The sequence below is a fragment of the Vidua macroura genome, chromosome 2 (genome assembly GCF_024509145.1).
Source record: "Vidua macroura isolate BioBank_ID:100142 chromosome 2, ASM2450914v1, whole genome shotgun sequence".
In the NCBI taxonomy this organism is placed as follows: Eukaryota; Metazoa; Chordata; class Aves; order Passeriformes; family Viduidae; genus Vidua; species Vidua macroura.
The window spans coordinates 74,308,654-74,322,182 of NC_071572.1; the positions used below are offsets into that span (position 1 = coordinate 74,308,654).

Sequence of the window (13,529 nt, forward strand, 5' to 3'; positions counted from 1 at the left end):
CAGGAATTAGCCTCCCATTCAGAGGCACTGATCTTCAAGGGGGACTACAACCAGCCTACTATACTGGAGGAGGAAAACAGCAGGGCATAAGGGTTCGAGGAAGTTCCTGGAAAGGATTGGGAACTACTTCCTGACCCAAGCAATAGAGGAGGCAATGAGGGGAGGTGCCCCCCTGGACCTGATGCTCACAAACAAGGAAGGGCTCACTGGTGATGTGAGGGCTGAAGCCAGCCTTTGCTACAGTGACCATGACATGGTGGAGTTCAAGATCCAGAGTGCAGTGACCAGAGCAAAAAGCAAGCTCACAACACTGAACTCCAGGACAAGCAGATGTGAGCACTTGGGTGATCTGGAGGAGTCCCGTGGGATAATGCCCTGGAGTGAAGAATGACGCAAAAAAAATAGATCACGTGCAAGGATTACTTCTTCCAGGTGCAAAAGCAGTCCATCCCAAAAAGCACAAATTCAGGCAAAAAATGCCAACAGGCCTGCATGTTTGAACAGAGCTCCTAGAACAGAAAGGAAGTATGTGGAGGCAGAAGCATGGACAGGTAGCCTGAGAGGAACATAGAGGCATTGTCCAAACACGTAGACACATGGCTAGGAAAAGCAGAGCCTACCTGGAATCACATCTGGCACAGGATGTCAAAAGCAAGAAGGGTAAGAACAGAAGTGGCTCAAGGAAGACTAGAGAAAATGTAGGTCAACTGCTGGGTGACACAGGACAAGTTCCTCACATCATTCTTTACTAGCAAGACCAGCCTTTAGGAACCCTAGGTCGTGGAGACCTTGGGGAATTCTGCAGCAAGTAAGATGATCTTTGGCTTTTACTCAGCTTTGGTGAGGGTACACTTGGAGTCCTGTATTGAGTTTTGGGCTCCCCAGTACACAAGAGACATTAACATATTGGAGAGAATCCAGCAGAATATTTAATCGGCCATAAAGACAATGAAGGGGATAGAGTATTTCCCACAGGAGGGCAGGCTGATAGAGATGGGATTGCTCAGCCTGGAGAGGAGAAGGCTTTTAGCAATCTCATGAATGAGCACAAATAGTTGAAGGGAGGAAGCGAAGAGGACAGAGCAAGGCTCTTTTCAGTGTTTCTCAGTGACAGGCCCAGAGGTGAACAGCACAAACTGAAACACAGCAGGTTCCCTCTGAACACAAAGAAACATTTTTTTACCATGAGGATGACAGAACACTGAAGCAGGTTACCCAGAGGGTTGTAGAGTCTCCTTCCTTAGAGAAATTCAAAAATAGTCTGGATCTATTGCTGGGCTACTTGCTAGATATGACCTTGCTTGTGCAGGGAGAGGGGTTAAGGTGTACTCCAGAGATCTCTCCCAAGTTCAGCTACTCTGTGTTTTCCCTTAAACATAAGCCAATTAAAATGTGTGGATAGAACCCCGCGGTCTTGGTTGCCTCACTGCCAGATCACTCATCACATACATGATTGAGGGTGGGTGGACAGGGAACAATGAATGGAAAGTTCTTGACACTAGACTACATCTCATTTCAGATGTTCAGAAGTGAAATGAGAATAGGATGGTCAGGTTCCCTCTGAGGGAGGGGCCTGAGAAAAGACTTTAAACAAGACAGAAAAGAGTAAAGAAAAGCAATAAGGAAGAGATTCACCTGCGCAGTTCCACTCCCATTATAGAAATTGCACTTGAAGAACTATGGAGTGGAATACTGAGCAACTCAGGAGGGAAGATCTCTCCACAGTGATTATTTTTTATTGTCTAGTGAAAAAAATAATTACTACATAAACCTATAATCTTACATTGTTATTTCCAGAAGGGATGGCAGATACAGAGAAACAATCATGCTTTGAAACTCTCATTCTGCCCCTGGGTATTTCTATTTCCAGAAGAAAAACAGCAAAATGAAATCACATAGCATACTGCAAGCAAAGCAGATTTACAGTGATTAAATATGATTCACATCTCTCTCACCTTCCTAATAAAATATAGTTGGAAAAATAATACTATGGCCTAAGTTTTGTTGCTGCTTATATTTTACATCTGTAATTTAGGCCAAAACAGCTGGACTGAGTAAAGTAGACACTAACTGGCCTCCAGCTACAAGAAGCTAAAGAATGGCTTCCAAAGGCAGGCACTGCAGCTATCACAAACTTTCTGCTTCCACCTGAACCTGCCTCTGCATCCAGTCAGAGAGCTGCTTGCATTCACAAGCACCTTTATCCCTTTCCAAAACTGCCTAAGATAGGCTGCCCACAGCACTCAGGACTTTAGCCCACAGATAGCAATAATAATTGTTCCCAGGACATGGAGCTTTTCCTGGCATTGCCTCAGTCCAGTCACTATAAATAGTGTATCGAAGGTCAAGTCAGGAGGAAAGAGAAAAAAATTCCCTGGCAATCTAAATAGGCAAAAGCCACTTCCTTTTATTCAAGCACTTACAGTGAGCCTAGGGCTGTCTTTGCACACACAGACAGAATCCAACTCTCATTTGTTTCTGAATGATCTTACCTTGCATTCCCTTCTTACTGTAGATCATGGCATCAGGTCCACTTGCTGTGGTCCTACAGCCTCTGCAGATGACTGTGCTCACTGGAGACAGTCATAACAAATATTCACACTGTAGTAGGCCCACTGTCACCAGGACTAGTATGTCTTCCTTTAGTGAACACTAACACTTCAAGACCATCCCAGAGAAAGACTGAACAAGAGTGGCTTCTCCTGAAACACCTCCACCGTGTTCCTGCAGAACAGCTTCACACAAAACACGAACACCAGCTAAGCCACAGGACCTGTCACTGGTGATAGTACAACTTACCATCCCTCAGCAGCAGGACTTTCCAAGAAAACACAGATCTAGCTCTGATTGATTCACAATATCGGATGCAAGGACAGAGGGTTGCAGAGCTAGCACCTCAGGGGGCAGAGCAAGCTGCCACTTCCCATCAAGTCAAGCCTACTATGACAGGAGAAGGCAGAGTTAGGAGTGCGCAAGCGCTTTTCCCTCAGCTTGTCTCAGTCATTTTTTGTATCTTGGCACAGTGTCAGAATGCCACAGCAGTTCAGCTGGGCACAGCTCATCTCAGACACTGACCCAGTTTTCCTCAGCTCCCCCTACAACGCTCGCCCCTGTGCTGCCTGTGTTTGCCTGACTGCTCACTGGAGACAATTTCCACCTGGGAGGCCAGAGGAGCAGCTTCTGCCAGAGTTCTAGCAATAACAAATAGCAAAACCAGAAGAGAAAAGTGCTGGAATCATGGAGTGGCAGTAGGGAAAGGGGTAAAGAAAATGAAAATGAAGAGAGGACAGACCAACAAGCAAAGAGGTAGAGAAAGAGGCATTAAAAAGCTCACTTGGACAGTAAGAGCAGAGAGGAGTATTTGGAGAATAAAGCAAAATGCATCAAGAGGAGAAGGACTAAGAAAGGCAATTGGGAACTTCAACAGAGCTTTAGGTATACCCAGCAGTGACCTTAGGGAATGTGATACAGGTGACACTTTTTGTATGCAGATATGACTTGGAACTGAACTGAGACACAAGAAGACATTTAGAAGAGCATAAAATTGCTCTCTTATTGACTGAGACAACTGATCAGTTTCTTATGTAGGAGTTCTGCTCCCAGGTGTACTGTGGGACAGAAAGAATAAATACCAGATGTGAGAGTATTGAAAATGAACAATGTCAAAGCTGGAACTGGAGTCAAACTGGGAAAGATGAATGGACACAGATGCTTTTGAGGCCTAGGGAAAGCTGCATGTGCAGAACTACAGAGGGCATCAAATGAGAATGACTCAAGGCAAAAGGATGGAGTTTGGCACTTAGAGGGCAGGATGATAGAAAGGAGTTAGCAACCAATAATATTGTAGAATCATGATGTAGACATTTAGACATTACATTTCTCAAAATGCTAGAAAGATAGCATAATTAGCATGAAGAAAACACACTAGAAAATAAAAATTGTAGTGTCTTTTAGATAAAACACTTCTTCCCCCCTCCCCCTCCCATAAATATTTCTATGGCTTGCTTATGGTGGTAGCAAATTCCTGCTGGGCCAGACTATTCCACAGTGACTGCTACTGTGCATCTTGCATCTTGTCCTGAATAAGGTGGGATCAGCCAGCAATAAAAGCCAGGCACAGTGATGCAATAGGGCCCTGGGTTGATCTAGAGTTTCACAGTTACTACAACTGTTTGGGTGGGGAAGAGAGAGTGGAAAATGAAAGAAACATAAAGAGAGAAAAGTGTTTCTTTTGAGTCTTAAAGAAGAGCATCAAATCAACTGAGATAAAATAACTGAAGTGACTAAGACCTCTTTTCTGCTTAACTGTTGATAGATCAGTTGAGTAAGGGATTTTTTAGGTAAAAGAGGTGGAGCTGAAGCAATTACTGGCTAATTATATGTGGGAGAACTGCCAGGGAATGGGTTGTGTGAGAAAAAAATGCAAAAACACGAGAGGAAAGATTTGGGCAGGGTAGGACAGAATATGAGTAGACAGCAAGCACTTGATACAGGAAAAGAAGCAAACTACTTGAAAAGCACCAAAATGTATATGCAAGTAGCAGAAGGAGGCTGGAGAAGCTGATGAAAGGAGTAATATGGAAGAAAAAAAATATTGAAAAAGGTAATCTAGATCAAGGCATCAAACATTATTGTCAGCTGTGAGTTTACCTTGAAATTAAAGCTCTTACCCAGGAGAGGCTAAGACACTGGGTTTGTTCATTTTGAAGCAGAGCAGGCTGTGGGGTGGAAGCTTATGGCTGTCATCAGCCACCTAATGGGAGGATATGAAGAAGGTGTAGGCACGAGGTGGCAGAACGTGAGATAACATACACAAGTTGTAATAACTTCTTACTACATCTTACTAAAATCTTCTTCTACATAGGAAGAAGTCATTTCACCATGGGCGTTGTCAAATATTGGAACAGTTGCCCAGGGACATTGTGTAATCTCCATCTTCAGTAATAACTAAAACTAGAGTAGAACAGGCCTTGAGTGACCTAACCCAATTTGGTCCTGCTTTGAGCGTGGGGTTGGAACAGATGACATTCACAAGTCCCTGCAACGTAAATTATCTTGTGGCTTTAAAGGAAGCATCCTTTAAGTGATTAAAATTTAAGAAGAGCTTATTGTTCTCTTTTTTTCCTTTTGTTACTTGTATGTGCATATTTTTAGCAGACTATCAAATCTTTTACTTTAATATAAATCTTAACATTCTTTTAGCCTCACACACTGAAAAAGGTTTATCCAAGCTGATGAGAAAAGGCATTTTTTAATAACACAAAAATAATCATAAAATATTAATCCCAAATGAGACCTCCAACAGCTCCCTGCACAGTTGCTTGCTCTTGTAGCTATCAGTAATACAGATGTGATTCCTTCTGCAATCAGAAGGGGACTGCATATAGCCAAAGGACAAGGGCACTTTTATGGAAACCTGACAGCTACTACAGATGACAGGCAGACCTTTGGCTTGCTAAATACTCTTAGAAACAAACATCCAGAGAAAGAAGACAGGAGAAGCAGCCATGTGGATGGCCAACCTTGGTAAACACCCAAATGCCCACCCTCTTACTCTCCCTCCTCAGCAAGACACAGGGAGAAAACTGGATGAGAAAGCTTGTAGGCAGAGGTAAAGAAGTTATAAAGACAGGGAGCTTGTTTACCAATTACTATCACAGGCAAGACAGACTTGGCTTGGGGAAATTTAATTTATTGCTGATTAACATAGATTTGGGTAATGAGAAAACAAAAACAAACATTAAACCAACACCTTTTCTCCTCCCTCTCCCAAGTTCAGCTTAAAGCTTTTCACTCCAAATTTGTTCCCTCCTCCTCTTTCTGGCTGGTGTTTTCTGCCTCTGGTTAAGTATGTTTGTACAGAGGTGCCACACACATGGCTAATCAGCTCAGCTCTGTCCAGAGCTCCGTCCTTCTTTATTTGGAAGTCAGCTTAGCACTTTATCACGCAGTCATTCCTCTTCTCTTTTTTGTCAACACTGTAATTTTAAAAATATTTTTTAAATGTCCCAGTCATAAATTCTAAATATTATTTTCAAAAGCACCTAGTAATCTAAATCCTATATGATTTTGCATGGCAAGGCACCCTTTGTGCATACATCTACAGAAAGAAAAGGAACTAAAGTCCCAACCTTTTTCCCTCTGTAGACTGCCATTCTCTTTTTTGACTGTTCAGCATGACAAGTCTAATCAGATAAAGTGAAAAGTGAATCTCACACAGATTGCTCCCCACATCACCCAAAGGGCTTGCTAAAGGTTGCTGTTTCACTCTTCTATTTAGCTGGAGAAATCTGCCATATAGTAACACAGAGCAGGCAGTCTTATAAAAATAAGGAAAGAAAGTACCTTAAATCATGATAGGGGGCAGGGGGAAAAGAAGGACTTTCTATCTATCTGCTCAGAATGGCTCTTGGCAGATTTGTTGTTCTAAATAAAGAGATAACAGCTGGTCCAGGAAGGACTCCACAGGCTTGCATATGGTGAGGGGGAAGGCAATGCCCACACACTCTTCAACCAAAGTGTAAGAAGGAAACTTGCTTCTTCTCCTTATCCTTGGTTGATTCTTCAGTCTTATTAAGAACACCTCTCTGCATTATCATCAGTAGAAATCTGCCCTTGGGCTAGCACTTTTGTTCTGTGTTTCATCTAGAACTCTGTGGCTGCTCTGTCTCAGGGTGTACATCTGTTCTCAGGAAAGGAGAAGACATGCACAGAGAAGGGCTGGAGAGGACTCCATGCAGAGGAACACCAAGCAAGGGGACATGAGCTGAATGTGGCTTCATTCAGACAGGACAGCAATATGTTGTTAGCAGGAGAAGAGATCAGGAAGGATAACCAAGCCAGAGGAGTTTACAAGAAACATGAGGAGCAAAGAATACCCTTTAACATTATGATTCATATTTGGTTGTCATTGGCTGCTCTAGGCTGCTCATGGAATCTCGGGAAGTAAATAACAGGAACTGACTTTTGTAGCTAGATAGACTGTCATTATTTCACTTATTCCTTATAATATTAACCATTTTCATCTATCTCCAGCTTCTATGACAATGAGGCAACAAGGAAGTATCAGCTTTCACTGAATACTATGGAAAACTGAAGACTTTTTTTTAAAAAAAATCCTTGTTTTTATTTGGCAAGCCAAATTTCTTTCTCTTTTTTTTTTTTTTTTTTTTGACTGCTTAAGACTCCTATCTGAAACTAAATTACTGACTAGCAGTTTATTTAGACTGTGAAATAGTCGTGCTACTGATGCAGACAACAAATTTAGTGCCATACAGTGTGGCTCTACATCACAGCTTACTGTCTCTGAAGCAGCACTAAATGAATGTAGTTACATTTCTCTCAGAATGAGCAGGATAAAAAGGCACACATATTTTAATTATTCTGAAAGTTTAAACAAATGAAAAGCACTTACCAATTTTAATTGCTTTTTAAGTCTCCAGAACAATGACCTGTATTTTAATAAAGCTATTTTGCATGACACAAATCACTTCATGAAGCAGGACTTTAAGGTAGTATATTGACGACCACTAATTATTCATTGTATTTGCACTTGGTGTTAACCAGAGTAATTGTACTTTCCCTGTCCAAGTTGACCCTTGTTTGAATAAATCCAACTTTTAAATTTTGTTTGCAGCCAAAACATTACATTTATTTTTTAGACTACTAAAGGGTAGTGCAGCAACATTTTAGACTGCTGAGAGATTTTGAATAGATGTGTATTAAAACAAAGGAAGCACCAGAAGAACATCATACACAAATTATACAACCAACATAAGCAGTTTGCTCTAATGGACTTAAGATAGGAACACAGTCATGACATTAGACTTGGTGCTCAGGCTTGGCCAGATTTTAGCCCAATACCACTTATGGGTGACACATAATGTAATCTACCACCTCCTACAAACATATCACAGAAATACCATTGGCCCTGGGGCAGAGAGTACATTATTGGTAATGATTATACTATTATGACTGCTTTTTCTAGTCAGAACAGACTCACAGAGCCACATTTTCCCTGTCCCATGACCAGGCTGCTGCTGTTTCCCCTTTTTTAATTTTATTACTATACACTAGCAAAAGGGCCCAAAATAACTAGGACAGAGAGTCTATTAGCTCTGGCTTCAGCTCTCCTCCATGTGGCATCTTTCTTCTAATTCTGCTGCCTCTTGGTAAAGAAGTGGAATTATGGCAGATCTGGCTAGTGACAGCTACTGCTATTTCTGTGTAAGTACCCTGTCTCTGGTGGCAGCTGTAACTAAGGCCTGAGTGGAGTTTCCAACCATATTCTTAGCAGCAAGCAGTGGTGTCCTTGTTTTGGCCAGGACAAAGACAATCTCTTGCATTAGCTGGCAGTGGGCATGGCTGTGGGGGTGTAACCAGGACCAGATGTTGCTCTACAACACCTCTTATCATTGATAGCGGTGGGGGGAAGGCACTCACAGTCCAAGGAAAAGGACATTCCTTTCTGTTGGGAGAAATCCTTTATGTGCTGGAAAAAAACAATCAGACCAGTATTTGTTTATTGTCACTTCCCATGTAAATCATCTGTCTTACACCTTTTTTGTTAATATTGTTGCTGTTACTGTTCATTTTATTATCTCATTGCTGTTTCCAGTAAATTGTTCTTATCATAACCAATGATCTTTGCCTTTTGTGCTTTCAGTTGGAGGGGCAGGGAGTGGCAGCATGGTTTTAGTGGCAATACCAAACTGTAGAACACCATTCCTATACCATGACAAGTGGTCACTCCAAAACTCCAGTCTGAGGAGTTAAATGTGTGAGAAGAGGCTGCTACAAGACGATCTCTCTGAGAAACGATTTACTCTCCCAGCTCTGTGAAATTTTGGCTAAGGCCCAATATTGTTGATATAGAGAACCAATGATAAAATGGCTGCCTAAGGGGAAGAGGAATAATCTCTCACCTTGGCAGGCTCGTTCATCATCCACAGGCTGGTAGCCAGCCTTGCAGGTACATCGTCCAATGGCCACCATCCACTCCCCTTCTCCATTGCAGTGCAGCCGAACACTCGAGGACCCCGTCGTGCTCGTCTCTTCAGCGTTGGGTACACACGTCCCTGGCGATGCCACCAGTGAGGTCCTCTCTCCGCCAGCAAAGGTTTCAGGAAAGGAGGCAAATCCTTTCACCACAGCTGGGCACTTGTAGAAAAAGACTTGGACTGCCACCAAGGACATGCAGGCTCCCGAATCCTGGAAGGCCAGGTAGAAGCCATGCTTGGTGAGTGGCCCAAAGCTACGTACTTTAACATTCATCTTGACCACCTTCCCAGTGCTGTCCACCTGGGAAAAGCTTTCATCAGCTGCAATAGTATCCACTTTGGTCCAGGGGCCCTCACGCCACTCTGGCATGTCCTGAGAGGCTATGTCAGCCTCCGACTGGTGGTAGTAGAGTGTGAAAGTCTCCTTGCAGGAAGAGGCCACAGTGCGCATGCTGGCACAGTCCCTCACTGAGAAACGGAGGCGGACATGGACGCGGTGGGCCCCGCGCCGCTCGATGAAGTGAGTGCGCAGCCAGTTATTCTGACCTGGTTCAGCCACGTTGCACACTTGAAAGGTTCGGATCAGGCGCTTCTTGTCATCCAGGACACTTACCTCATCCCACTACAATGAATATAGAGGAGAAAAAAGAAACAGGAATAAAAAAATTTATTCAGTATTCAACTGCACAAAAAATACAGGACAGGTCTTTGTCTTCCCCCTCTCCTTGCCATGTCTATGACAAGATTTGAACTTGTTGATGCTATGTGCAGCAGAGCACTCTAGACAGAGTATGACCCTGTAAAGAAGAGCAGTCAAAGCTCTGAAGAATTGCTGTGACAGAAAACATAAATCATGCAAACTTGGTCACACGACATCGAGAATCTCAAAATGCAAGTCACACTTTCTTCCCTCCTCTTTTCTCATCTCTTATCTCTAGAGACAAACCAAATAACACAAACAAATGAGACAGAGCAACAAGACACTGTTCTCTGGAGAACACATTAAAGCAGAAGTCCCTTCTACCTAGCTTTACCACAGTGAGAGCTGTGTGCTGACATCTCCTATGCACATAAAACCTCTCAGCATGGCCACTACAGGGGCAGGTTCAAATCTGTTTTGTGCCTGCAGGAAGGCACAAGGGAGGTATAAGGAGGGGTGGAAGCAGGTTCCTGTACAAAGCTGTAAGACAAAACCTCTCAACAAGCTTTACAGAATAGGTACAAGGCCCTGGGTATGACAGAGGACGTGCATAGTGAGATAGAAGAGAAGGAACCTGCTCAAGCATTCTCATGAAGGTCTGAGCAACCAACTTCTCACAATAAGATCTGCATTAAGACCATTTGCCAAGAAGAAACAACAGCAAGTTATGGTCATTACTGACTCCCTCCTGTGTGAAACAGAAGCACCCTTTTACTGATCGGAACATCTTTTCAGGCAAGTGCTGTCTCCCTGGGCCCCAGTTTAGCAATGTCACCAGATGATGGAAGAGCTTAGTACAGCCTTCAGACTACTATCCACAACTGCTTTTTCACATGGGTACAAATAACGTCCCAACAAAAGTGTTAAGTTGATCAAGAGAGTTTTCAGGGCCCTGGATGAAATGTTAAAAAAATCAGGAGCATGGTTTTTCTCAATCTTTTCAGTAGTAGTAAGGCACATTTGAAAGAAATAAATGATGCCAAGACATCAATACTGGCTTCAGGACTGCTACCTCTGCCAAAATGCTTGGGTTCGTAACCACTGAAGAATCTCTGAGACATAGGGTGTGTTGGGACGTGACAGGATCTACTGTTCGGATGGAAGAAATGCATCTTTGCTCATAAACTGGAGGGACTGATTGAGAGATTCAATCTATAACTGATGGGGGAAGGGCATACCACCAGGAGAGCTGAAGGTAAACCAAGGGCTAGCATGGCATAGAGTTAGGATGGCAGTGCTAGCTGGGATCATTTATGCTGCTCCTGGGAGCACAGAGAGCTCAGAAGCACAACTGAAATGTTTGTACACTATGGGAGCATTGGGCAATCATTCATGGCACATAACTTAACAAGAACAAGTGCCAGATCCTGCACCTGGGATGGAGTAACTGCAGGCACAGGTACAAATTGTGACAGGAGTGTCTGCAGAGTGCCCTGCAGGGAGGGCCCTGGGGGTGCTGGGGGCAGCAGGTCAGTGAGAGTCAGCAGGGTGTGCCCGGGCAGCCCAGAAGGCAGGAACCGTGTCCTGGGGGCATCAAACACAGAGCACAGAGGGCAGAGGGGGGATCATCCGCTGTGCTCAGCGCTGGTGCGGCCTCACCCGGAGTGCTGGGAGCAGCTCTGGGCACCACCACTTCAGAGGAGTGTGAAAGTCTCTGGATGTGGGCAGAGGAGGGAAGCAAAGCTGGTGAAGGGGCTGGAAGGTGTGTCCTGGGAGGAGTGGCTGAGGGCTCTGGGTTTGTCCAATGTGGAGAAGAGAGGCTGAGGGGTGACCCCCTTGCTCTGCAGCTCCCTGAGGAGGGAAATTGTAGAGGGAAGTGCTGATCCCTTCTCCCTCAGATCCATGATAGGATGCATGGGAATGGTTCAAATCTGCCTTACAGGAAGCTCAGAATTGACAGCAGGAAACATTTCTTTATCTAGAGGGTGGTCAGACACTGGAACAGTCTTCCTAGAGAGGTGGTGAATACCCCAAGTCTGTCAGTGTGTAAGAGACATTTGACAGTGCCCTTTGTAACATGCTTCAACTTTTGGTCAGCCCTTAAGTGGTTAGGCAGCTGGACTAGGTGATTGTTGTAGGTACCTTCCAACTGAACTATTCTATTCTATTCTATTCTATTCTATTCTATTCTATTCTATTCTAGTATGGAGGGGTGGCTGGAGAACTCTTTAGTATCTCTGGAGCACAGGGGAATGAAGAGGGTAAGGAGGTGGCAACTGCATCCCACTCAGCATCCTTCTCTCTTAACAATCTGGCTTTGCAAAACAGATCAAAAACTGTTCAAATTCTTCATATATAAAAAAAATCTATGAACCAAGTCTCACAGTTTCCCTTTCTTCATCAGATGCATGCATGTCTTCCCAGCAGACATAGAGACAAGAAGAGGGACAAGGGAAATGCTTACCCCATCAGAAGGGTGTGCAGTCCAGCCAATCTCTGATGTCTCTTGAGTTGTATCCAGAAGTATTTCTGTTTGTATTTAAAAGAATTAAATCAAAAAAGTATTTTGTGCTATTCCAAGTCAGACAAAAATCTTATCTGTTCCTCTCAAGATTGTCTTGTAGAGGACTTCCATACACCAAAAATAAACATTCATGTTTTGAGACTAAATATGACAGGTTATGTCCATACTAATAAATTAAGAAAGCCCAAGACAAAGGCAGAGGCACTGGGCACATAATCATGCTAACTTATGATTCTCAAGTTGTTTGGCAATATTCTCACCAGACTTTCCCAGGCAAAGTATAAGCATGCTGACAGCATGGTGCAGAGTTATCATAATGAGCAGTTCAGATGAGGCCACTCTCTTTTTGGAAAGGAAAAGGTGGGACACAAGATGAGCTACATGAATGCATGCCAGTCTCATTAGAACTATGGTTGCCCATTTTACTTGCACATATAAGTGTGGACACAAGGCCAAGGCATGTTTGTTCCCAGCTCTGGAACCAAATTTCTTTGGGAGTTTAAGACTATGACCCAGCTGATCTTGTAATGGATTCATTTTGTTCCGGAGCTGGGAATTACATTGCAGGCCTGTGTAGGAATCCTAGTATCAAATAATCTGTTGTATTATTACACTGCTCAAGAGTAAGGTACATGCAGAACTTCACAGGCCTAGTTTATTCCCACAACTAGTCTGCATTTCCATTGTTATTGAATCTACCACTGGAGACAGATATCAGCCTTGACTGCTCTTGGACAGTTATTCTCTGTTTGGGTACAAAGAAACACAAAAGAGATTTTGACAGTAAAAACTATAAACATAGTATTCTCCAAAAGAGAATGTCAGGGTCTGAGACCACTGGTGGTATGCAAGCATGTGCTCTTTATTCTGTATATTTAGGACATAGAATAAGAAAATTACTCAATTGAATAGGTATGTACATGTGTTGATACATACTGTATAGATCAACTGTTTTTTCTTAAATTCGGGGAAGCTTTATTTGCTTATTTTGATTTTCATATTTTTATCTTATTGCTTAAAAAAAAAAACCTGCAAATAACAGATTAAAAAATGCAACCCAAAACCTAACAGCCAGCTTACTTACAAATAAGGTTCACGATCCACTATTAAACCTTGCACAGGTTTAATAATATGATTGTTCCATGTTTTATGCAGGAGAGAGATCCTCAATGGTCTTTATTTCCAGTTTATGGATTGCTTATGTCACTATCCCTACCAAAACACCTGGGGATTCACTCCACATTAATCACTGGAAAGGAAAGACTAGGCTCATCCTAAAGCAGACATGATCAAGTGAGCAAGTTTATACAGACCCCAGCCTTCACCGACGTCCCTGAACTATATTCCCTGTATTCCTTATATACTT

General features: G+C 43.1%; 1 protein-coding gene across 7 annotated transcripts in view; it reads right to left on the reverse strand.

Annotated features, from left to right (window-relative positions):
* EPHB6 (EPH receptor B6) overlaps positions 1–13,529 on the reverse strand; it is a 67,187-nt gene that overhangs the window by 25,738 nt on the left and 27,920 nt on the right. For 4 of the 7 annotated variants that reach the window (XM_053970655.1, XM_053970656.1, XM_053970657.1 and 1 more), the window contains 2 exons: positions 12,104–12,168; positions 8,925–9,621 (listed from right to left, as the gene is read on the reverse strand). In XM_053970655.1, the coding sequence (XP_053826630.1) occupies positions 8,925–9,621; positions 12,104–12,168 (762 nt within the window). Of the gene's footprint in view, positions 1–8,924; positions 9,622–12,103; positions 12,169–12,423; positions 12,501–13,529 lie in introns of those variants that run through there. The other 3 variants (XM_053970659.1, XM_053970658.1, XM_053970660.1) reach the window with 3 other exon arrangements.